The sequence below is a fragment of the Calonectris borealis genome, chromosome 17 (genome assembly GCF_964195595.1).
Source record: "Calonectris borealis chromosome 17, bCalBor7.hap1.2, whole genome shotgun sequence".
Taxonomy (NCBI): domain Eukaryota; kingdom Metazoa; phylum Chordata; class Aves; order Procellariiformes; family Procellariidae; genus Calonectris; species Calonectris borealis.
The window spans coordinates 18019148-18042508 of NC_134328.1; the positions used below are offsets into that span (position 1 = coordinate 18019148).

The window sequence follows — 23361 nt, forward strand, 5'->3', positions numbered from 1 at the left end:
CAATGCTGCAGCTCATGCATCACCTTCCTGTACCCCTCCTGATGCTCAGGTGAGCACAACGCTCACTGCCCCGCTCCGCCATCCCTGGGGGGATGGACTCATGCAGCCTCACGGCACACGTCCCAGCCTGGCCCTCAGCACTTCAAGCAAGGCTGATCACCGATGGACTTAAAAGATGCCTGGTGGCAAGGGGATGGGCAGGCTAACGGTAACACGGGGAAGCCACACTTCTGTCACAGGGGACATGAATTCCCCATCTCAGCCAACAACGCCTGGCCCCTCGGAGGAAGGCCAGAAGCCGGGTGAGAGGGGCTCGGCAGTGCTGCATGGGGATGCACGAGGGGATGGCTGGGCAGCTGCGGGGCTCTGGAGGGCAGCAAAGCAGCACACAGAGGATGGCCTGAGGAGGGACTGGGGCACAGGCAGGCAGAGAGAGAAACCCCACTCAGGCTAATCTGAGCCACAGGCAGCCATGAGCCCCTCGGCATGCAAGGGCTCAGTCTGTCCCCCCCACCCCCGCAGCATTTAGGAACGAGGGGGCTGTGCAAAAGCAGGGTAAATGCACAGCAGGCAGCTGGTACCGCCACGACCTGTCTCCAGGGCACAGCTTAGGGCTGAGACTGAGCGCTCAGCCACAGGCTGGCAATCAGCTCAGAGGATTTATTCACTTGTTTTCCTTAAGCCACCTTATTTATTTTTCCCTTTTGGCTCCCTAGCTCTGGTCTCAGCTGGAATCCTTGGGATTTGCAGGCAGTTTTGCAGGGTACAGTGGGTTCAAGGTTCAACAAGAGAGGCGCGCAGGTTTCCCAGCCCACCTCCTCCCACCCAGGAGACCTACCGATGGGGGACAGCTCAGCCACACTGCCAATGTAGGGCCCCTCCAGGAAGCGTGGTTCACTGTCGTTGATGTCCTGCACCTTGATGATGAACTCTGACTCAGGCTCCAGCAGCTGGTCTGTCTGTCGGTCGCGGGCCTGAGCCCGCAGTGTGTAGAAGGTTTTCTGCTCCCGGTCCAGGCGCTCGGTGGCATGGATGTCACCTGTGATCTCATCGATGAGGAAGATAGTCCCTGCGCCCTCCCCGGAGATAGTGTACTTGATGGAGCCGTCCCCCTCATCCGAGTCCGAGTGGATCTGCCAGGGAAAGAGGGAGAGGGTGGGAGCAGGCTGGGGCCATGCTTGTGCCCCCACAGCCAGGACCGCATGGGTGCAGAGCCCCTGGTGCAAGGTGCCCATGGTCCCTGCGTGATGTCTGTCTGCTCCCTCTGCTACTGCTGGACTGGAGAGCAGCACAGAGCACCACCAAACAATGCCTGTGCATGGAGGAAGGCCCAATAAACTGGAACTTCAGTCCTGCCTATGCCACCACACACTCGGCAGATCACAAATCCTGCCAGTACCCACCCACACCACAAATCAAGAGACAAACCCCACCACGAGGTTAGGAGATGCTGGAAAAGGGAAGGACAACTTAACAGCACTCCAGAAAAAAAGGCTTTCCTGGGGGCATGGACCCAAGACCCTGTCAGTGTAGGATCACCTCTCCCAAGCTGCACAGTAGACCGGAGTGTAAAGGCAGCTCACCACCAGCATCTCTCCCCATCTACCCAGCCAGCTCCCCAAAGCCCGTCCTCATCTGCCAGCCCTGCTCCAGCCACAGCCACCCTCCGTTTTCCGGGCAGTCGGTGCTGACAAGTCTCCCTGCCTGAGAGCTCACGCACTCGCTGCACATCTGTATTGGGTTTATGTGGCAAGGTAGCGGGGGTCAACCCTCACAACATCACACCCAGAGCCCCCACCTGAGCAAAGCCTGCAGGAGATTGTGGTAAATTAGGGCTGTGTTCAGGATGAAAAACAGACCCTGGGGAAGATGCTTTTGTAGCCAATCCCTGCTTCATCTTCTAATTGCGACAATGTTTGAAATTAGGAAAAGAAAGGGTAAACAGTAGCTCCCCACGGACCAGGAGCTGGCTGGAATCCAGGCCAGACGTCCAGAGATAATTTTATTGGTGGCATTAAACTGAGTTATGAGGTTTTTACAATCCAGCCACTTATGAGAAATCTATTAACAGTAACTGGACAGGCAGAATGCATCTTGACAGAAAGCAGCATGGGCATTAATTGGGACAATCCATAACGGGACAGGCCCCCAGAAAGGTTTCATCAGCTGCTTTCATTTGCGTCTTACAATTTCTGCTTAGAATCAGCAAAGTCGTGTGTGTGTGTGTGCGCGTGTGTCCCCGCCAAAAAAAGAAAAAAGACGTCCATTAATCGGCTAATGAAATATGAAAATGTTTATGGGCCATTCAATCTTCCAAACTGCAGTTCTATAATCCACCTTTCAGACATACAGCTCTACCAGCAAGAATTTATACCAGAGCTGCCTCTTTTTTATGATGCCTTCATTATATTTGTCTTGTTAGATACAGTTTATATATTTATTTCATGAGTGAGGGGCCCACGCGCTAGACAATTCAATGCATTCTACACAACATTCACATATAACTGCCCATGTTGAAACATCTCCCAAGGCTTGCCTGGGAAGGAGACCGTCGCTCAGCTAGCAAAAGGGGCTGTGAACCCAGCAGTGCTCTGGGACCACTGTGGCAGCACCTTTCCGAAAGTGCCTGCAGGGATGGTCTGCCCTGGTCTGCAGGAGCACCCTGCCCTGGCGATCCTGCTCCAGCCCTCCCCGCTGGCTGCTGGAGAGCTTGCTGCTCCCTCCACTTTATAATCCTCTCCCTAATGTTCTCTACCACTCTGCTAGAGATGAAGCTTTTCAGAAAGAAAAAGGCGCGCCTGGTCTGTACAGCACAGGTAACAGAAACCTGCATTTTTCTGCTGAACACCAGGCTCATGATTAATAATTAGGCCAGAGATAAACCACCCAGCACCTCTTCGCATAACCACATGGAGCTCTCAGCACATCCTTTTTACATATTTGCTCATCGCTGACTGCTCAGAGCAGATACCAGCATCCCTCTGCAAGCTGGAACGCTAGGAAGAAAAATGGAGCCTGGGCTCAAGGGGCTGTAGAGATTGATTTACAAGGGAAGATTAAAAGAGCTAAATCTGTGCTGCTTGACTAAACAACAACTAATGGGGGAGGGCCGGATAACAGACTACAGACATCTGAGGGGAGATGCCACAGGCCCAGACCACATCCCAGGGATGCTCTCTCCCGCCCGGCCTCGCCGTTACAGCAGGCAGGCTCAGGGAGCACCACGCTCCCATGCAAGCTTGGGGACCCCCGCCGCCAGTGGGCACGGCAGGCAAAAGAAGTTGGGCCGCCCTGGCACAGCGCAGACTCGTGCCGGCCCCGGGGTTCCACCTCGCCTCCCCCCGCGCCCCAGGAGCAGAGGGAATCCCCTGCCGGCAGCTCAGCTCCTCCGGCCAAGGACAAGAGTGTCCACAGCAGCCTGGGCCATCCAGAAGGTGGACAAAGGCTGATCTGTTCAGTCTGTTAAACAGGAAAAGAGTTTCCTTGTCCTAAAAGGCTACAACCAGGAATTTTACGAAGCCATTAATTACTTACTAATAATTAAATCAAAATTAAATGTGAACAGAGTGGCACATTCCTTATTAAAAGCGATTAAACAGAAAGCACAGATACACAAATAAAAAATTACTCTGGGGCTGGAAAAGGAAGAAAATCATATAAAAACTAGCCTGTAATAAAGGCGCACTCTGTTTGCTCCAACTCATAAAGCCCGAGTTCATCAATTTTCTTTAAATATTAGCAACTTAATTAAATCTGCTTTTTTCCCCTTTAATCCTCTCCTCTATCTAAAATAGATCTGTCCACATGCAGAAGTTTGTAACTAGTGCTGACCCCATAATTCTATTTAAAAAACCCAAAGAAATCCACATCAAACTGACAGCAGCCTCAGGGGAAATTATAGTTCAGAAGAAGGATTAGCTAGAGGACCCAGATTTTATGGAAATCAGCCCTTCAAAAAGCACACGTAGGTGTGCAAGAGGCATCCACGGAGGGCAAGCCCCAGCTACACCGCAGGGAGCCGCGGGTCCCTGTGCACGAAGGCTCCTGGACGCACAGGCTGAGCCAGGAGGGCTGGCACTCTGCCCTGGGGAGCCGGGGGCTGCCCCAGCCCTGGCCGCCCCCGGCGGGCACCCCAGCTTCTCCCAGTCTCAGGGAAGAGCCCGGCCCCGGGTTGCTTTCAGCCCTCAGGAGCAATATTCAACGGGAATGGTTTTCAGTGCAGGCTGGCTGTTTATTCTGAATGGGGTGGGTGATGCAGTGAATGATGTGGAAAGGGGCTGTAAAATGGGTTAGTTGTAGGTTCCTGGGTTCATTTTGGAGATGAGGCAGTTGCTAGGCTACCTTTGGAGTTTGACAGGGCCTGATGCTTCTAGTCGCTTCCCAGGGGAGCTGTGAATTAGCTGTAACTGCATTGAGCATCGTGGCGGAGGAGGGCAGCTTTCGAGTGTCTGCTGAAATGGACACAAATCACGACTGAAATCCCAGCTGGCCCCTAGCCAGGAAGCCCATTTTCAAGCCTCCTCCAGACTCATGACCAGACAGCTGAGGCCATCAGACAGCCCTGCTGCCATGAGCTCTTGGGCATTTTCCTTTGAGGAGAGCCCACCGCGGCAGGTCTAGCTGGCTTGCAGCATGCTCCTCTGACTGGTCCCAACAGCTAGCACTGCCTTCATCAGTATACAAATAACACATTCTCCTGACACATGGGAGCCACAGGGCAGCTTCTCCACAGCTCCCAGAAAAGGACAAAGCCCAGAAACCCCAAGGCAAAATGCTCCTTCAGCCTCAGGACACCAGGAGTGGAGGGAGCAGAGGTCCATGTCCAGCCTCCCCATGCCCCAGGAGGTCACACACCGGGAAGCAGCAAGTTCCCAAGGACAGACCCAGTCCTGCCCCGCAAGGCACTGTTATCTGCCAGCAGCTCCAGGTTTGCTGGCACTCCTCTCTGCAGGGCACGCAAGCAACGGCAAGAGCCAGGACAGCACAAATAGCCACCTGCTTGCGGAGAAGGCAGACTGCTGGAGGGAGATCAGGTTTTTTCCAGCATGGGGAGACCAGTGTGCTCCAGTGACCACTACCATACCTTCTCACAGCAGAGCAGGATGTGCTAGTTACAACAAGCCCAAAACCTCCCAGTGCCTCCCCCTGGAATTGCCTGTGCAAAGCCCAGCGAGGGTCTGGCTCTGGGAGCAGCGCAGTAACACAGTGCAGCTCCCAAGCCTGCACCGAGGAGCACCCACAACACAGGCCTGATGGGCATAGTTCCTGGCAAGCCCCAGGAAAGCTCTACCACCAGTGCTGGCCCTCAGGGTCCTCCAAGCCCTGCACACCCACACCAAGCACCTTCCACAGCATGCTGTGCAGGCCAGCCTGAGATACATAAATCCTGCAACAACCTTGCTCTGGCCACAAACAAGAGCAGGATTTCTGTGCCACAACTAGAGTGGGACATCTCCTCTGCCAGCCCCAGTCTGCAGAGATAATTAGCTAGGAAACAGCTGCTGTAGCCTGCAGGTCCACCAGAGCACAGTCCTTAGAGAACCAGGAGGGAGACACAGGAAGGGGCCACAAAACAAAACCCAGCACGTTATCCCCATGCTGAAAGGGCTACAGGACCAGGGATGGACCACCTTCAGGAAGTCATAGGTTGCACCTATGGCAGCAACTGCTGGGGCAGGAAGGCCCTTGGTGCTACAGCAGCACTTTGGCTCCCAGGGCATGACAGGGACCAGCACGAGCAGACGCCTGCTCTGCCAGCCCAGCCCAATCTGCACATCTGCTCCAGCCCAGCAGGTCCTCCCACAGAGATCGGGCTGAGCCTTCCCCACTGCCCCCACAAGACCCAGAGCTGCACCCCTTCTTGCACCCACCCCAAACACCATGGGAACCCAGCACACAACTGGAAGAACATAGATGTGAATTTTGGTGTGCTCCTGCCCTAGAGTCTCTGGGAGCACATTAACCTCACCACCCCCCAGCAGGGACCGGCCGGGCTCCTGCCACCCCAGACAGCACTTCTCTAACCAGGCCCCCACGAGCAACCTTCATGCAGGCCCTCTCTCCCCCGCCAGGCTCGACTGTGCTGCCAGGATGCCCCGCTCTGCCACTGGCTTGGTCAGCCCCATGGAGACACAGGGTTACCTTACCTTCCCCACATACAGCGGCTCCGTGCCCGTGTACTCCTCCACCACAAAGAATTGATTCCAGACCCAGCCACGCTTCACTCGCCCGCCAGCCAGCAGTGCAGGGTCCCCCTGTTGCCCTAGGCCAGGGCCCTCCACTGCAGTGTGCATGGCCCAGGCCCCCAGCTCCTGGATGGCGCAGAGCAGCAGCAGCATGGTCCACGAGAAGCCCTGCAGACCCTTCACCATTGCACTCTAGGGGGCTGCATAAGCAGTAGCTTTTGGACAGGCAACTAGCATCCTTTAGGGAAGAGGAGGAGGAAAGTCCACAGTAGCAGCGTGGGGCTCACTGGTCAATGCAGAGCATCCCCATCCCTGCTGCATGCCGTGTCCCGCAGAGCTGGAGCACTCCTGTCCCAGCAGACTGGAGTCACATCTGTGACAACAGACATCCTGGACTGCCCACTGCTAGCGCGGGAGCAGTCAGTGCTGGTGCCTCACAGGCTGCTCCTGGGTCCCCAGCGAAGAGTCTGGCAACTGGCATTTGTCCCCGGGGACAGAGCTGCACGGCTCCGTGCTTGGCTGCCGCCGGTCTCACTGGGGAGCAGGGTCACACACAGCCTGCTGCCCACTCCACTAGCGGGCAGGGAGCTCCACAGTGGTGTGCAGGGCACAGGCACCCACAACCGTCATTCACAGGAAGCGAAGGGAAGCTCGTCCACGTACGGTTTCACAGAGGATTTAACAGGATGAGCTGCTGTGGCCAACGTCTGCCTGTCCTGCGGTGGCCCTGGACTCCTGCACGAGGGGTCTGGCAGCGCAGGCGCCTGTGCTGCTACATGTAGTTCAAAAGCCCATTTGTAATTCCCATCTTCAGGAGGGTGACATCCCAGCACGTGGCGAAGGGTCCTTTGCCCAGCTGATGCCAGTCACTTCCATCCTCTGCTGGCTCACGCAGGGAGGTGCAGGGCAGCCGGCAGCATCCCCAGGAGCCTGGAAAAGGCCAAGGTGTCAGTGCTGGTGTGAGAGCGGGGCTTCATGTCCCCCCATACTGCCCCTGCAGCCTTGGTCAGTATCTCCCACCCTGCCCTGCTGCAGGTGCCCCACAGCAGCGCCCAGACCCACAGGTCCTGCTAGAGCAGGGACCCTGGAAGGGAGGGCAGCAAGCTGCAGAGCTCTCCCCACTATGGACAGCTCCGAGCCCACTGTCGAGGGCACCTCCGCATCACGCTGCCCTGGTTGCCGAGGGGAGTGAGGTCTGCTGCTGGCGGGGGGTCATCGCTGCTCGCGCTGGTGGGAGACGTGTAGGCAGCACTCCCGCACTGCACAGCTGCTGCTGCCTCTGCACAGGGCCAGACCACACCAGTCCTGCATGCACAGACAATGCTCACGCTGGGGGATGCCAGTGCCTGACAGTGGGAGGTGCTGGCTGTCCAGCCACCGCTGCTAGTCTTCCCAGCAGAAGTTTTCCTGGCATCTCGCTTCTGCAGCCATGGGCTAGGAGAAAAGCATCTGTTCAAGGATTCGCCACCTGGCTGACTTTAAAGCTAAGAGTTTAAGATTCAAGCCACCCACAAGGCACTAAGGATAAAGACATGAGACCTGTGGTCAAGGGTAGATTGCATTCAGTGAGCACCTGGGGAGAAGAGGTGCAGCACCCATCTCTCCCTGCGCCAACACCCTGAGCTTCCACCAGAGCTCTGCGACCACCAGTCACAGCCAGAACTGCTCATGAAGCATGCACATCTTCACTGGTTTGCAGAATTAATCTCCTGTCTTCCATGGCTCTAAATAGCAGGGGGAAAGAGGATGAATGGAAAGGGGGATGATCCTGGACTAGCCATCTACTCCCCATAGAAGGGGAACTGTACCGTGGTCCGCACAGCCCCCTGCATGATTCTAAACAACCCTAGCAGTTCAGAGCATTTTGCAGCTGGCAAATATTTCCCTAGCTGTTCGTTGCACTTGCCATTCCCCTACTGTGACCACACCAACAGGGCAGTTTCCCAAAGCATCCAGCAGTGAGCTGCACCGTCATTTCTGCATTTGCCTGTCTGGACAAACACTTACTGAGAAACGTGGAGCATTAGTGTGAGGCATCATTCTGCACTGCCTATTCATGGTTCACAAGTAGTGTGTCATGCAATGTGCACAAATCTATTCACACACTAGGGCTCACACTCATGTTCCATCCCATGCACAGCTAAGAGCACTCATACACACTGGCGCTCTTTTGTCCATACTTGTGCATCATTTAGGTGTACACATGCGTTTTCCCCTCCATGTACACATGCTATATTCCACGCACACATGCACATGTCAGCTGTCACATGTGCAAGCCCTGTGCACTTCATGCTCCAAGGAGCACAGGGTCTCCAGTGTATTTTTATGTTAGCAATCATGGTACAGAAGCACTAACATTCCTCCTCACATCTCTTCCCTGCCAGACCATTTGTTATTAAGACATCTCTGTACCAGCCAGGTAAGGCTGTTGGCAATGGCATGACTCCCTCTTGCAGTCAGGCCTCCCCATGCAGAAGCCATTCCTGCCACTGCTCCTGAAGGGCCAGCGACTCTTGCCAATCTGGTGAGAGCCCCTATAATCAAACATCAAAATATTTAACATCAGAGACTATACCTAGGGGAGCGAGATCACCTGTAGATGGATAACAGACTGAGTTGTTCCTTCCCACTGTTGGAAGTCTCACAGGGTAAAGTAACTGCAGCCTTCATCGATCAAACACAGATATAAAGATCCCCACTCTGGAGCAATGGAGCTGAGGCTGCTCCACCTGCAGCAGACCTCAGAGCAAGACACTCACAATGACAATAACAGGACACGTACAAACCTGTTTTATCACTCTTATGTGGATATACAGAAGATACGTATAAAAAAATATAGTGCACCACTGCCACAAACAGTGTCTCTCCAATTTCTCACATCTGGGAAGTTTGTGGCTATTTTGGAGTAAGTTTCCCAGATAGCGAGAGATATCAATAAACTGAACAGCACGAGCTGTGCCAGAGCAAGAGCTTCAGGCCAGCACCCAGGGCAAACAGTAAGTGCGGGAAGCACACACTATCCAGCACCTCTGCCCTTGCCATTCTGCAGCACTTTTGCAGGCAATGCCTCCAAATGTGTCCAAAGTCTGAGTACAAATGGGTTGCACCTGGTAAGTGCAACTGCCAGAAAGAGAGCCTAACAAATAGTCCATTTGCACATGTTCTCAAGGACTACTACATAAGCAGAGCCTGGGAGAGAGGCAGTCACCAGCTGCTGAAGTCTCCCACTCTGCCACCCTGACACCCTCTCCTTGCCATCCAGGCTACTCCACACTGGTTTATAAAGCCCTGCCAGAAGCCTGACATGGCAGCAATGCCACTGCCAGAGAACAGTTCTGCAACCACTGAAGACCTCCTGAACACAGCAGGAGGCTGAAAGAAAGCCAGCCCAATGGTGCAAATCCAGGCACTATGAGTAACATCAGCATCCAAGGGCCCCGAGCTGGCAGGAAGGCAGCACGCTGCCCCGGCTGCCTCCAGCACACAGTGCTCAGGGCACACAGCTGGCAGACAGCATCAACACTGGCTCCGTGAGGGCAGTAGGAGCCATCCTCGTTCCCCTCATAACACTATTTCACACCTGAGTGGCAGCTGCAAGCTGCTGATTTCCTCCATGACCCGATGACCCAAGCCACGTACTGGAGCAGACCTGTATGCACGCAGGGATGGCACTGCTACTCATTCAGAAACAGGCACTGTGCCTTTTCCTTCAGCCTTGCCAGAGTTACAGCATATAAATGGAAGTAGCTAAATCCTAAACCATATCAATAAACCAGTAAAAGCAACAATTTAAATGCACACACTAAAGTAAGGCAGAGAAGAGGAAGCGAGGGCAAAAGATGCCCAGTGGGCGAGCACTGCTCCAGCAGAGCTGCTCCCCGGCTGGTGGACAAGCTGGCCTGCAGTTCCCAAGGCAACTTGCTCAGCCCTGTTGCATCTGAGCACTCCACAGAGCAGCTACTGCCAGGGAGAGAAGAGTCCCGCTGAGCACGCATGGGCTGGGCTGCCGTTGCTGTGGGAACCGCAACCTTGTGTTTAGAGTTTCAGCCATTATGCTGCTTTTTACATTTAACAGATTTCTCATCTTACTGCTACATCTGAACTAATGTGGTTTGCTGGTGGCTGTCTCACATGTCCAAAGTTCAGCTACACTGAGCTGAGCTGTCCGCATGCTCTTCCTATGGGTAGCAATGGAGGAGGCGTAACCCAGTTTGCCTTGATGCACCTCTAAGACACTCAGGTCCCAGACTGCAAAGCCCATTTATACAATCTAGCGTGAGCTCCAGCCCTTGGTACCCAGAGCCACCTAGAAACACTGACGCAGAGACACATCTGTGGCAAGGCTCGTGGCCACAAACTGGATTCTTCTTCTCCACCCACAAACTCTCAGCCTGCTTCTCTGCTGTCACAGCTTCAGGCCACACCTAGGCTCAGTGACATGTCTCTTCTCAGTGTGCACACCTTTCTTTCTGGCTGTCACATCACAGACCTCTTCCAGAGGCAGCAGACCCAAGAGCCCCAAGTCCTGCTTGTGCCCTTGCAGCAGCCTGCACATGTGGCAGCAGGATTGAAAGTACCACAGGGCTGCAAAGCACCAGAGAAGGTCCCGTGCACAGGAGCAAGACTAGCACAACATTTACTTCCCCGTGTTATTGAAGACCTTTCACCAGCAGCTGGAAGTGCCACTTCTCTCTGCCACACGTGAGCAGTGGAGCCATAAATAACTAGTGGGAGCTGCTGCTGTTGCAGCCAGAACCAGCCCGCAGCACAGCATCCCAAGCAGGCAGCAGCATGCGGCTGCAGGTGCACAGCACACGTGCACCCAACACGGCAGTGTGCCCAGGCACTTGCTCTGCCAGGTAGACTTTCACGGATGCAATGAAGCACCAGACTCTCGCACCACCCTGGGCCCAGGGTGATGCCCTCTCTCCTGCTGCTCTGTCATTCCTGCTTCCCAATTATCAGCACTACTCCCCCTCTCCCCTCCCCACAAGAGCTTGTGCAGTTTGTCTGTGTATTTGGCACAGCCGTACTGTACATCATATTGACAGTAGAAATTACATCCTGAGCTTATGTTTTACACTGTGCTCTGTCAGAACTCACCGCAGCCCAGTGATCAGGACAAATTGAATAGCATCCTGTCCGTGTCAATATTTATTTCATTTTACAAATGCAGGCTGATGCAGGGGAAAGCAGGCAGGGGGAGGGGGAAGACACAGGCAGGCAACAGCACACAAAGATAGCACTGCCCAATACATCACAGCCCTACACCTCCGAACTGTACTATTGCCCAACACGGCTGCAGTCCCAGAGCCAGGGCAGTAGTGCCCCAGGAGCCCAGGGAGGGGTGATCCCAACCAGAGGCCAGGTGAGTGCCCTGGGAGCTCATGCAGTGCTCCCTGTGCCTGCAGCTCTATTGGAAGGACTGCCACACCAGCACTGTTCCTCTAAGACAAGCCCTTATAATCAGCAGAAAGTGCAGAGCTCCCCATCAGCTATAAAAGCTGCAACAGAGCAGGAGAGCCCTCCCTCCTCGACCCCCGCTTGCTGCCTGAGCTAATGCAGGCCTGCATGCACTGCCTTGGCTCCTTGGCACCTCCCAGCAGAGTTGCATGAACTGCCTGCACGAGCATCAGGACTGCTCTGTCTGTCCAGAACGGCCACAGGGATGCTACAAAAGCTGCTGGAGAGTAAAGCAAGAGTAAGGCACTGCTTGTGCCACCCTTGGGAAGGAGGAGCCACAGAATGAATACCAAGGAGCTCCCTAAAGCTTGGGCCTTCTCCTGCTTTTCCATGGCATACTGACACCCCAAAGGACACAAGGAAATGGAGGCTGCAGCAGGTAGGTCACTGATCAGAGACAATAGGTCAGTCCTGACCCCCATGGTCCTGGGCATGGCCCTCATTGCTCAGTTAGTTAGCTATATGCAGAATGAGTTCAAACTGGGAGTATCAGTTACCCGGCTCCAGCCCCGTTACCCAACAAAGAGAGGGAAGGAGCAGACAGCAACACAGCAGGGACGGTCTCCGGGGAGGGGCTATCAGTTGCTTCCAGCACATGTATGCAGAAACCCAACCTCACAGCTGAAAACTGGGAGCTTGTGGACTCTCGTGCTGCTGGACAGTTGCTCCTTACACTGCGCTCTCCACTGGCTTCCCAAGGGCAGACCACGCAATGACAAAGGGGGGCCGGGGAAGAGCTGTGGCATGCATACATCCCACGGTCTGCCTTGTTGGTCTGGAGCTGGTATCTCTGACTGCAGTCACAAGGAAGCCATGTTGGTCCAGCACTGTTCTGTCAGCTTTGGCACTGAGCATAGCTACTACACAGGGAGGGTGGAGAGAAGAGCACAGGGAGATGCAAGAGGCAGGTTGGAGGTGGATGTAGAGCACAGACACAGCCTTGTCAGTGGTTTGCAGTGCAGCTTCCAACAGGCAGGACTACAGCATCTTTAGAGATGACCCAGGACAGGAGTCAGATGGACAAAAGCTCCTGCTAGGCTCCCCAGTGAGCAGGCAGACATGTCTCGCTGTTGGAGCAGCAAGAAGAGCACAGCTTCACACCAGCTCCTTCCCCAGACATGCAAGTCTATCTGGAGACCCTCTCCAAATAGCGGGGCAGACCTTCAGCACCAACCAGGCCCCTCCATTCTCTGCCCAACACGTCCTGACCCCAATGTGCCTTTACCTGAGAGCTCAGAGGGTGAGCCCAAAGGGCAGCTCTGCGATCTCCAGCATGCAGCAATAACAGCAGACCAAGGAGCTCAGCACAGGGTCCAGAACCATCCATACGTGCCAGCTGTGCCAGCCATAAGGGAACAGCTGAGGCCATGTGCAAGCACAACAGCAGCTCTGGGGACCACACTAGTGCCAGTTCAGAGCCTGCATCTGCAGGGAGCGCACCCGCCTCACACCCAAGAGCGTGGGCAGCATGACAGCCCAGCCTCAGACAGACCTTGCTGGGAGACAGGGCAGCAAAAAGCCTGCAATTACTTCAAAGCAATTCTTCTCTAGTACTGCCTACAGTGCAGCACACGGTGTGTAACCACATCTCCTCCTGTTAAACAGAATTCAAATCCACTTAATGCTCCCCTTTCTGGGAAAAAGAACAGGCTGGCTAGAGCATGCTTCCAGTATCTGTTGTATGGAGGTAATGCAAGCATGGCAAGGCTGCTGCAAAGCTTTAGGATGGTTCATAATCTCCAGGCCTAGGGCTAAGACATGAACTCAGGCTCTCTGGAGCTCACTCTCTCTACTGGATATTGTAAGACAAGATGAGGCAAAGATACTTTTTTTCTTTTATGAAATTCTCCTCGAAATCTAGAGGCGAGGGAGGAGCCAATCTTGCCAGACATAAGATACTATCAACTCCAACTAGGCCACATGGCAAGGGTATCACATGCCAGCATCCAACATCCCACACACTGCCTCTGACAACGCACCTCAGTACCACAATGACCCTGGACCACTGCACCATGGCCAAGCGCCCACCTATATCCCCGTATCTTCTCACAGCTCCTTCCTAGCATCCAAGAGGCATTTTACGATTACCCCTTTGGGCTGGACAATGGAATAGTCAGGGCATCCAGCCCTCAGCCCTACAGGGAGTGCTCTGCAGATTTAAAACACTAGGGACCAACACCACAACCTGGCTGCTGCTCCAATTCCCTCTGCACCACTGCAGTACTCACAGCCACCATCAACGAGTGTCTTTGGCTGGAATACATAAACATGCATTGCTAATTCTGTAAGGGACATCAGCACTGGTGAGAGCAAAGGTGTGGGATGCCCACTCACATCAAGATGGATTATGGTCATAGCCACTGCACTGCAAGTTCCATTCCATAGCAGATCCCATCAGTGATGTGGCATTTAAGGCCCAATGTTCAGGTAAAACAAAGCTGCACAATGTATCATAATACTGTGGTGCCACGGAGAGCAACTGCAAGCTAGACAGGTTTTTGCCACTGCAAGCTCTGGAACCCCCATAGCATCCCTCTGCTGAAATACTCTAATTCAGTGTCCTTTCCAGAATCTCAACGCATTTTGCCAAATCAAGTGAGAGATGGCTAGAGATATTGACCTGGATGGCACATAGCATCACAGTGTGTACAAATGCTGGAGATAAGTGGCCAAGGGATTCAAAACTGTAGAGGCTTTTGAAAGAGGATATTTAAATTACTTTTATTTTTATACTGGATGAACATATCCCAAATGCAGGTCCAGACTGTGCAAAGCAATGTTTGATAGCAATCTGCCTTTCAGCAAGTCTTCAGCCCTGATACAGAGCACAGAAGACAGGCAGATAATGATAAAATCAAGTTTTCTCACTAATGTCACCCTAGCCTCAGCTTTGACAACAGGGCAGAAAGCCCATTATACTTAGTAAAAGTTTAGTCATGCTTGTTCTTGAAATAAATCTCTGGGTTTCCTCCTTCTGTTTCCTTGGAATTATTCTCCCAGCAGGGGACTTCTTCCTCTGCTTTTCTTCTCAGATAAACTTGCACATAGTCCAAGTAAAGTTGTTTTTCTAGAGGAATTTCTACCTATACAATGCTCAGGACCGTATGACTAAACACCCATTTTCTCCCTTCTTTTTAAGTTGCTTTAAGTTTAATTATTGTCCCCTTTGATGCTGCCTTGAGAAATTCTAATAGAAGAGTGCAGCAACTGTCAGAGCAGGAGCTATTCACAACCTTTTGACTTCTCATGTTCAGTCACTTTCTGCTATCAGACACACTGGGAGGAACAGTATTTGTTAAAGCTCTCACACATGCATTGTTTGAAAAAAGTATTTTCAAAGTTCAGGAGATTTTTTCTCCAAATCTTCTTTGGTCCAAGTTTCAAAGAAATTTTAATTGCAAAGAAAATCTCAAAGTCTGCCTTAGGGAAAAGGGTTTTACAGCCATAACGGTCTCGCTCTGCAGTAATTCTTTCCCAAGTATGGAATTTTCATGCCTTGTCTTTGTGAATACAACACTTCTAATTCGCCTTTAAAAACAATCTCTGAGAGGAGGTGGAAGCAAAGGAATCTTCCTGTGGCCCTGATACATACATGATTCCTTCTGCCCAGGCCTGGGAGAAATCACCTCCAAGCCAAGAAGGAACAGAAAGCACGGAGCCACTCTGCAGCTAACACATCTGCAGGCTGGAGCACAGCTAGCTGCATCGGGCAGAGCAAGCTGCACCAGCAAGGCCAGCACATCTGCACCAACGCCCAGACAAGGAGCCAGCTGACCACGGCTCTCAGGAGGCTCTGACCAACCAGGCAGAGCAATCAGCCTCCAGGACAAACTGCTGTCCCAGCTGAGCACACAAAAGCTCTGCCTCCGAGTGCCCAGGAGGTAAGTCAGAGAGATGAGGGAAACCACAGCCCCAGACGGGATTGCTGTCCATGTCCAGAGCCTAGGAACTGCTTGACGCCAGAGACTGCTCTGCTATGCCATTTGTGGTTTCCCCTTTCCGAATTTCATCCTCCCAGCCCTTGAGCACACCAGGTCCCTTCCTGCCATTCAGCACAGGACTGCAAGTGCTCGCACTGCCCATCCATTACACACCAGCTCTGCTAGCCCCACGCCAGACCCTCCTGCTCCCTGGACATTCTTGTTGCTCCCCTCAGGATCCTGCTTGCTGCAGTTATGCATGCAACACTCCGCACAGCTTCAAAGGAGCAGTAGCAGAAGGTGTCTCCTTCCTGCTTCCCAGAGGGGAGCTCTCCCTAGCCTCACAAATCCCCAGTCAGCTCCAGAGGCAGAAGCCTCTGACACCTGAGCGACAACACAGCGCCAGCAGGCACTGGCCTCTTCATCCCTCTCTGCTGATTTGATGCAGTGCTAAAGCCTGGGTATCCAGGAGCTCAGGGTACACCCATCAGCACTGGCACAGCTGGACACACAGACACAGGCACAGAGCAAAACACTTGCAGCGCAAACTCCTGCTGCCACCCCACCAAGCCCCACGCATCAGGAGTGCTGGCATCTCTGACTCAATGGGCGAGAGAAGGCTGATCCCAAGGGATGATTCAAGGGATCGCAGGCGAGTCACTCTTTCGGGGAACCTGACAAACTGCCTGATGTGCTAGCAAAAAAGCAAAACAAAGCACTTGAGCACTCAGATCTGACCGGGCATGGCTAGTCTTTCCTTTGCATAGGAAAGCTGTACGCTGCTAAACATTGTGCATGCTAGGACCCACCAATTGCTTCAGCAGAGAAAGGAAACCCAACATACCTGTCCGGCTTCCCAAAGGCTTGTGAACAGAATCGTTACAGAAGCAGAAGGATCAGAGTTCTCCACAGCTGAGGGGAGACAAAAAAACAAGAGGGGAGACACAAGAAAACAACCAAACAAAAAAGAGAAGCCCCATTTGCCGTGAGCCCAAATCTGATATAAAAACTGAAAGGGAAAAAACAAGCAATGAGCTCAGTCACGACCTGGCAGAAAATGACAAGGGACCCCACGTAGGAAGCAAAATCCATAACTTACAGGAGATTATCTTAGTCAAGGCTATAAGAAGAACTGGACTGAGCCAGGGGACTGGCCAAACAGGAACTGAAAGTCAGTGCCAAATTCGCATTAACACCCAGGTGAAGCTGAAAGAGAGCACATGAAGGAGACCCTGTCTCTAGCTGGGCAGGACAAGGTGACATTGCTGCTCCTCCAATGCCTGCCTGCCCACTGCCTGCAGCAATGGACATTGACCCAGCCACCATGCTGCCTGCACATCCTTGCCCTAGGCTTGGCACCACTGGCAGAGAACACTAGGGATCCTTTGCCCTCACAGGCCAAGGGTGAGCAGTGCTGGTATGGGGAAGATGTCTGCAGCCACACAACTCTCTGTCACATCTGCTGGGGGGGACAGAGTTCCTCCTGCTGTGGAGAGAAAGCTCCAGAGCTCAGAGGAGGTCTTTAATTTTAGGATCTGGATAGATAGCCGCAATCTGAAAGCCATCCCCTTACAAACGCCCTGTACAGAGTCAGAAGTTGCATTCCCAACAGCCTTGCATCTTTTATGCCCCACTAGCTCATGAGGAGCCAGAAATGCTGCCATACAGCAGCGCAGAGAACCCCCACAAGCCTCCACCACCACCACCAGAGCTGATCCCTGTGGCACAGCCCAAGGACACACAGGAACCACCATCACTCCCCTCCTTGCCTCCTGCTGCCACTTCTTTGTGCCCTGGAGGCCAGCAGAAGTGACAAGAAAGGAAAGGCATGAGCACCGGACTGCCCAAAACAGGGCGAGTGGAATCAAGGCTGATAGCCCAGATAAATGGGCATCTGGATAGGATTTAAAGGACAGATTAAAATAAAAAAAAAAACCACAAAATGGAATTTTTACACTTTGACAAATGTGGAGGGAATTGGGTTCTTTTAAGCAAATGTTTGGCAGATGCATGAATTATTTATCATTCAATATTGTGTGATTAAATGGAAAATTGAAGATGTTCACAGCTTTCTTGTCTGCAGCTTTCCACCCCTCCTGGAAGTCTCCCCAAATTCCTACAGAGAATAACAAGTGGATATTATACTGAGCCAGAAGGGTTCAAAGAAACTTTCTTCAACTTGCTGCCCAGGGTTCAAGGTCAGGCTCAGACTCAATCCTCTGGTAAATAAATCCAATGGCAGGCACACATCGCTTTCAGGACGGCCTCGCTGCTGCTCACTCTTCTTCCCTATACATTTTAACCCTCTTGGCAATTTTGTACCTGGAAGTCTCTCAGTCCTCATGATAGGAGACATGTGACCCCTCTTTGCAGAACGCATGAGACCAAGGAAGTCTCCTCCTGTGGCAGCACACTGTCATTTTGAGACTAAGACCAAGTCAGCATAGGATCACCCACACTGAAGTGGGGAGGTCACTAGGGAGACAAGACAGCAGTGAAAAGCAGAACAGGATGCGGGGGAGTTGCACCACAGGTCTCACACCCGCAGCTTTTTACCCGCCGTAAGAGGATGATCAAGCTGTGCACAGCCCAGATTAGAAGCAGGCACTAACTTCCTCTTGCAGGTACCTTAGGCCAAAAGCAGCCTGAAAAGGCAAGTGGCTTCCTCAGCACCTCAGGACAACGTCTGCAGCAATAAACAGCTGTCAGAAAGGTGGAAGAATGAGAGTAATTAGTCTCTTTAATGCCAATTTCAGCCTGATCTTTCACACTTAAGGAAACTGTTACAATGATTTTCTTATTTCAGAGGAGCTCGTTAAATAAGAATTAGAAACAAGATAGTATAATGGGTAAGAAAACTATTTCTGCAACAATATCCACTGCTCTGCATCTGCACTCCTTAGCCACCCAGGCTACCAGACTTGCCCCTGTAGCATCCATGCGGCAGACAGAGTACCACGCCAGCACACGTCACTCCCAAATGCACTGTCATCACCATCAACCACCACCACCTGAGCAATACTATACTGTCCTGCCTATACACAGGCTTTTGCAGGCTCCAGCCCCAAACCTTCCCATTCTCCAGAAATTCCTGAGCAAACACACTGGGGAGAAAGGAAGGAATCTTGGTACCACAGAAATTCAGGAATCTGAAGCTGAATGCTGCACAGCCTCATCCCCCAAACAGGAAGCAAATATGTTTTGCTAAGATACAGCATTGCTCAGAAAAATCCACCAGAGTTGGCAGAAATCCCTGGTAGCAGAGTCTCCTACCCAGGCAGCACATTTTGGCCAAGTCTATTTGAAAGTCTACGTTTCCAAAAGGAGCACAGCAAGAACTGAGCCACCGCACACCCCTCAGGGCTGCCCCAGGCGATCAGAGCCCTGCTAGGTCCTTCCTTGGGTCCCTAAAGCTGCACTTTGAGCAGAAACAGGCCAGTAACGAGCAGGTGTTCTTGAGAAAGGGCACCAGAGCTTCACAGATCCAAAAGGGCCTCTGGATGGTCACCCAGGTAGAGACTCATTCAAAGCAAAGCCCACCTCCCCCTCACAAAGCACAACCAGGAGGAATTTGACCCACTTGCTGAGCCAGGGACCTACACGCTGGAGCAGATGGGCCAGGTCTCTAAGCAAGCAATCCTCACAGCACACTGTTCACCCATGAGCTGTAGATAATGGCTTTCTCCAGCCTATAACAGACTACAAGATTACAACCTCCTTGTAGGCAACTTGCAGACAACAGCAATAGGCTAAATTTTGCATTTTATCATTAATGATAGATGCATTATTTATTTGGAATAATTTGTTTCATTCTATTAATTACATCACCACTACTAGCTTCTGATGATGCACAGTACTTGGAGTCGTGTCCCAGGAGTCAGAGCCTGTCCAGAGCAACACGAACCACAACTGCCAGCACCACAGCTTGGCGGCGTAAGTGCTGTTTCACTTCCCCGGGAAAAACAGGCAGGTTTTGCCAAAAGCTGCTCACTACCTTGCAAATACCACCAATTCACGTATACTCTGGCTGGCCAACATTTGGCACTCCTTCTGCACACCGCCAGATGTCCAGAGGGAGCTGGTGAAACCAACTATTGTTCCCCAAGGGCTCGCTTGGCAGATTCAGAAGAAACTGGCACAGCTCGCTCACATTCCTCCTGCCCCAAGCCCTTCTTGCACCCGCAACCCAACCTCCCTGCTGCAAGAAGAGGTAAACATCATGAGCTTGTGCCAAATCCATCAGCCAGGTCAGTGCTGGCCCAGCGCTCATGGCCCTACCATGCAGACCTCGCTGACACTGCCAGGGCAAACAGTCCAGTGAAGAGAATTGGCATGGACACCGGCCTGCCCAGAGCGGAGTGGCCCCATTCCCCCCCTCCTTGCCACAGCCTGGAACAGTTCATCTCCACCCCTCCAGGCACACAGCTGCGGGCAGAGGTGCCCCAACACCACAGCTGTGCAAGCAAAAACCAAGCAACGGACAGAAGAGGGCAGAAACCCCTTTCCCTGGAGGGACCAGCCCCTCAGGAACAGGGCTGTCAGGATGGGAACCCCTGGAGACAAGGGCTGTCTCCCCTGGGGCCTCGCGCAGAGAACAGCACACATGGCCGCGCTACTAAAACTTCACTTGAATGCAAACCCAGAAGCTTTTAGCATCCTGTCTGGTAGAATCAAATTTTTATATCCTTCCATGCCCGGTAAATTCTGTTCACAAAGAACAAGAAAAAAAGGAAGTAAAAGCCTTAATAAATGCTGGAAGAGCAGGGAGCTCACACCAACTCCCAGCCCAGCGTAGCTCCTGGATAATCTAGGCGATAGTTTATTTTTCTCTCCAGTATCATTTTCCCAGCTTGATCTCTACTGTCGCAGTATGATGGTTTCACCCCATTAGCCTTGCTTAAAAAAGTGATCCCAGGACTGCGAGTGTTATTGCCCACATAAATCAGGAGGCTTTGAATACGGAGCACCGTTAAATAAACAGCTGATGGAAGTGAAGTTCCGGGATCATTATTAATAGCTTTTCATTTCTGTGTCCGCTGTGCTGTGACATTCTTTCCCAGCAGAAAGCCTCCGCTCCCTATCCCCAGTACATCTGATCCCACGAGTCCTCCAGTCAGAATGAATGACTGTACCTTTGTGTTAATTGCATAGCCCATTCCACAAACTGAATACTAATATTAACCAGCAAGAGGAGGAGAGTTCGCAGACCAGGAGCGATGGGACAGTTTGAAGAGAGGCGCGCCAGCCCCACTGCCTTCCCCGTGCACAGAGGTCCTCTCGCCTCCCCTTAAGGAAGGGCAGATCCTGGCTCTTCCAACACACACTGGTAAAGGCTGCAAGATGTGACAAGGCCCTGCTCCATTTCTGTCCTGTCTGCCCAGGGAACATGCCCCGTACTGGCCAGACAGACCCAGGCCTTCCCTACTCTGCCAGCTCCATCACACTTCTCACATATCCCCCGCAAGCAGAATGATGCCTGCCACTCTCCGCATTGCAACCTACTCCTGGCTGAGTCCAAAGGGACACAGACCCTTGGAGAGGCAACCACCACAGAGCAGCCCCGTCCGTACTTGTAAGTGCTGTTCAAAGACTTTACCTGGTGTCGTGGTTTAACCCCAGTCGGCAACTAAGCACCACATAGCTGCTCACTGGGATGGGGGAGAGAATCGGAAGAGCAAAAGTAAGAAAACTGGTGGGTTGAGATAAGAACAGTTTAATACTTGAAAGAAAATATAACAACAACAACAACAACTTGTAATGAAAAGTAAAACAACGAGAGAGAGAGAGAGAGAGAGAGAGAGAGAGAGAAACAAAATCCAGGGGAAAAAAACAAGTGACGCAACCGCTCACCACCCTCCGACTGATGCCCAGCCCGTCCCCAGGCAGCAATTGCTCCCCCTCGGCCAACTCCCCCCAGGTTATATACTGAGCATGACATCATATGGTATGGAATACCCCTTTGGTCAGTTTGGGTCAGCTGTCCTCGCTGTGCCCCCTCCCAGCTTCTTGTGCACCTGGCAGAGCATGGGAAGCTGAAAAGTCCTGGACCTAGTGTAAACGCTACTTAGCAACAACTAAACCACCAGTGCGTTATCAACATTATTCTTATGCTAAATCCAAAATATAAACTATACCAGCTACTAGGAAGAAAATTAACTCTATCCCAGCCAAAACCAGGACACCTGGCCAGATCCAGTTTATTTTTTAACTAGCATGCCTTGTTCAGTGAGGAATCACTCTCCTCCTCCACCTTCAGCTATTAGAGGCTCTCCTGAGAGCTGCAGGCAGGTGCACAGCAGCCCAGAGCAGATGAGAGCTCTGAATGCCAAGGGCAGATCTAAAGGCAGCAACAGCTAACACCGGAGAAAGGCAAATCACCCATTCCCCTCTCCAAAGGTGATGAGCCTGGGATGGAACTAGACACCTTGGCCACTTGCTCTGAGAGCCCCCTGCTTTGCTGTCTGCTGCCAGCACTGACATACAGGCACTCCCAGTCTGGATTCCCAAAATCTTCATGACTAGGACCCAAGCAGAGTTGCCAATGGTGCTGCTGTATCAGCAAAGGACATCATCCCCCAGGTCTGTGGCTCAGAAGAGAGACCAAGTTTTTCCTTTGCGCAGATACATCAGGAAAGACCTTTCAAAGCCCAAAAGAGAAGGAGACAGTCCTGCTGGCGGCCAGTCCCAATACAGCCACCAACGTAAGTGCAAGCAAAAAGGCTCCACAGTGGCCAACAGTGCCCCAGAAGAGGCTGGCATGGGCTTTACAGCCTCCTTGCTCTTTCTGCCCTTTACTGCAGAGAGACAAGAACTGAGGGTCCTGCTGCTACACCCCACCCCCAGTTTCATTTTACTGTTCTTGAGTAATGACACCACATACAGGTCACGCTGCTCAGAGAATACACAGGGTAAGCAAATATGCCAAAATGGCCTGTTGCTTCAGTGACCTTTGCTGTGTATAAATCAAAAGGGCTGCAGACAGCAGCAAACTCCAGAAACAGGTGATGGCTTTTGGTTGTACTGCCTGCTGCTTGCTCTTTCCCAAATCCAGTTCTCAGCAAGGAGATTCAGGACACAAGCACCGACACAGGCATAACAAAAGGTTCACGTATGAGAAAGCCAAAGTGGAAGCAAGCATCAGAAAACTGTGGAATGTGGCTGAACAAAGCTGAAAGAGACCACTACAGACAGGATGCACATTTCTTGGAGGACTTTAAGAGGAAAAAAATTAAAGTGTTAAATCTGTCTCCTGATTTCAGAGTCCTTCCCTAGCTAGAGTCTGAATCATTGATATCATGATGGACTAGCACAGCAGAGCTATGTCCTTTTGACAAATCAACAAGAACACCCTAGGTTTCTGGATACGATTCTGCAAGCCAGATACAGTACTAGCCTTTCCTCTGCAAGAAACTCCGACCACTTTGTCAGGTGAAAAAAAAAAATAAAAATTGATTCCTCCTCCACCCCCTCCAGCATTGTATTTGCAGACTGTGGACCAGCATCCAGCAGTCACGCTCCTTTAAGCGAAGGAAAAGTAGTGGGCACCACATATGCAAAACAAGACAGCCTCAGTGTGTCACCAGAAACACTGCTTTCCAGACTTCAGCATCCTATTGAAGCATCAGCTCTCAGCAGAGGCCAGATGTGCAAATTGCAGTTGAAAAGGAGAACATTTCTGAAAGCTCAAAGCACGTGAACATAGCAGACTAGAACGGAATCCGCAAGTAGCTTCACTTTAATGTCACTACCAATGGCACAATGAGGAAGGGACAGAGTGGGAGCTCTGGGAACAA

General features: G+C 52.2%; 1 protein-coding gene across 1 annotated transcript in view; it reads right to left on the reverse strand.

Moving 5' to 3' along the window:
* Positions 1–23361, reverse strand: part of CDH22 (cadherin 22) — a 91820-nt gene that overhangs the window by 50732 nt on the left and 17727 nt on the right. The window contains exons 2-4 of the mRNA XM_075167022.1: positions 16413–16480; positions 6147–7115; positions 839–1133 (exon numbers count right to left, since the gene is read on the reverse strand). Coding sequence (XP_075023123.1) covers positions 839–1133; positions 6147–6371 — 520 coding nt within the window. The 5' untranslated portion in view covers positions 6372–7115; positions 16413–16480. The remainder of the gene's footprint in view (positions 1–838; positions 1134–6146; positions 7116–16412; positions 16481–23361) is intronic.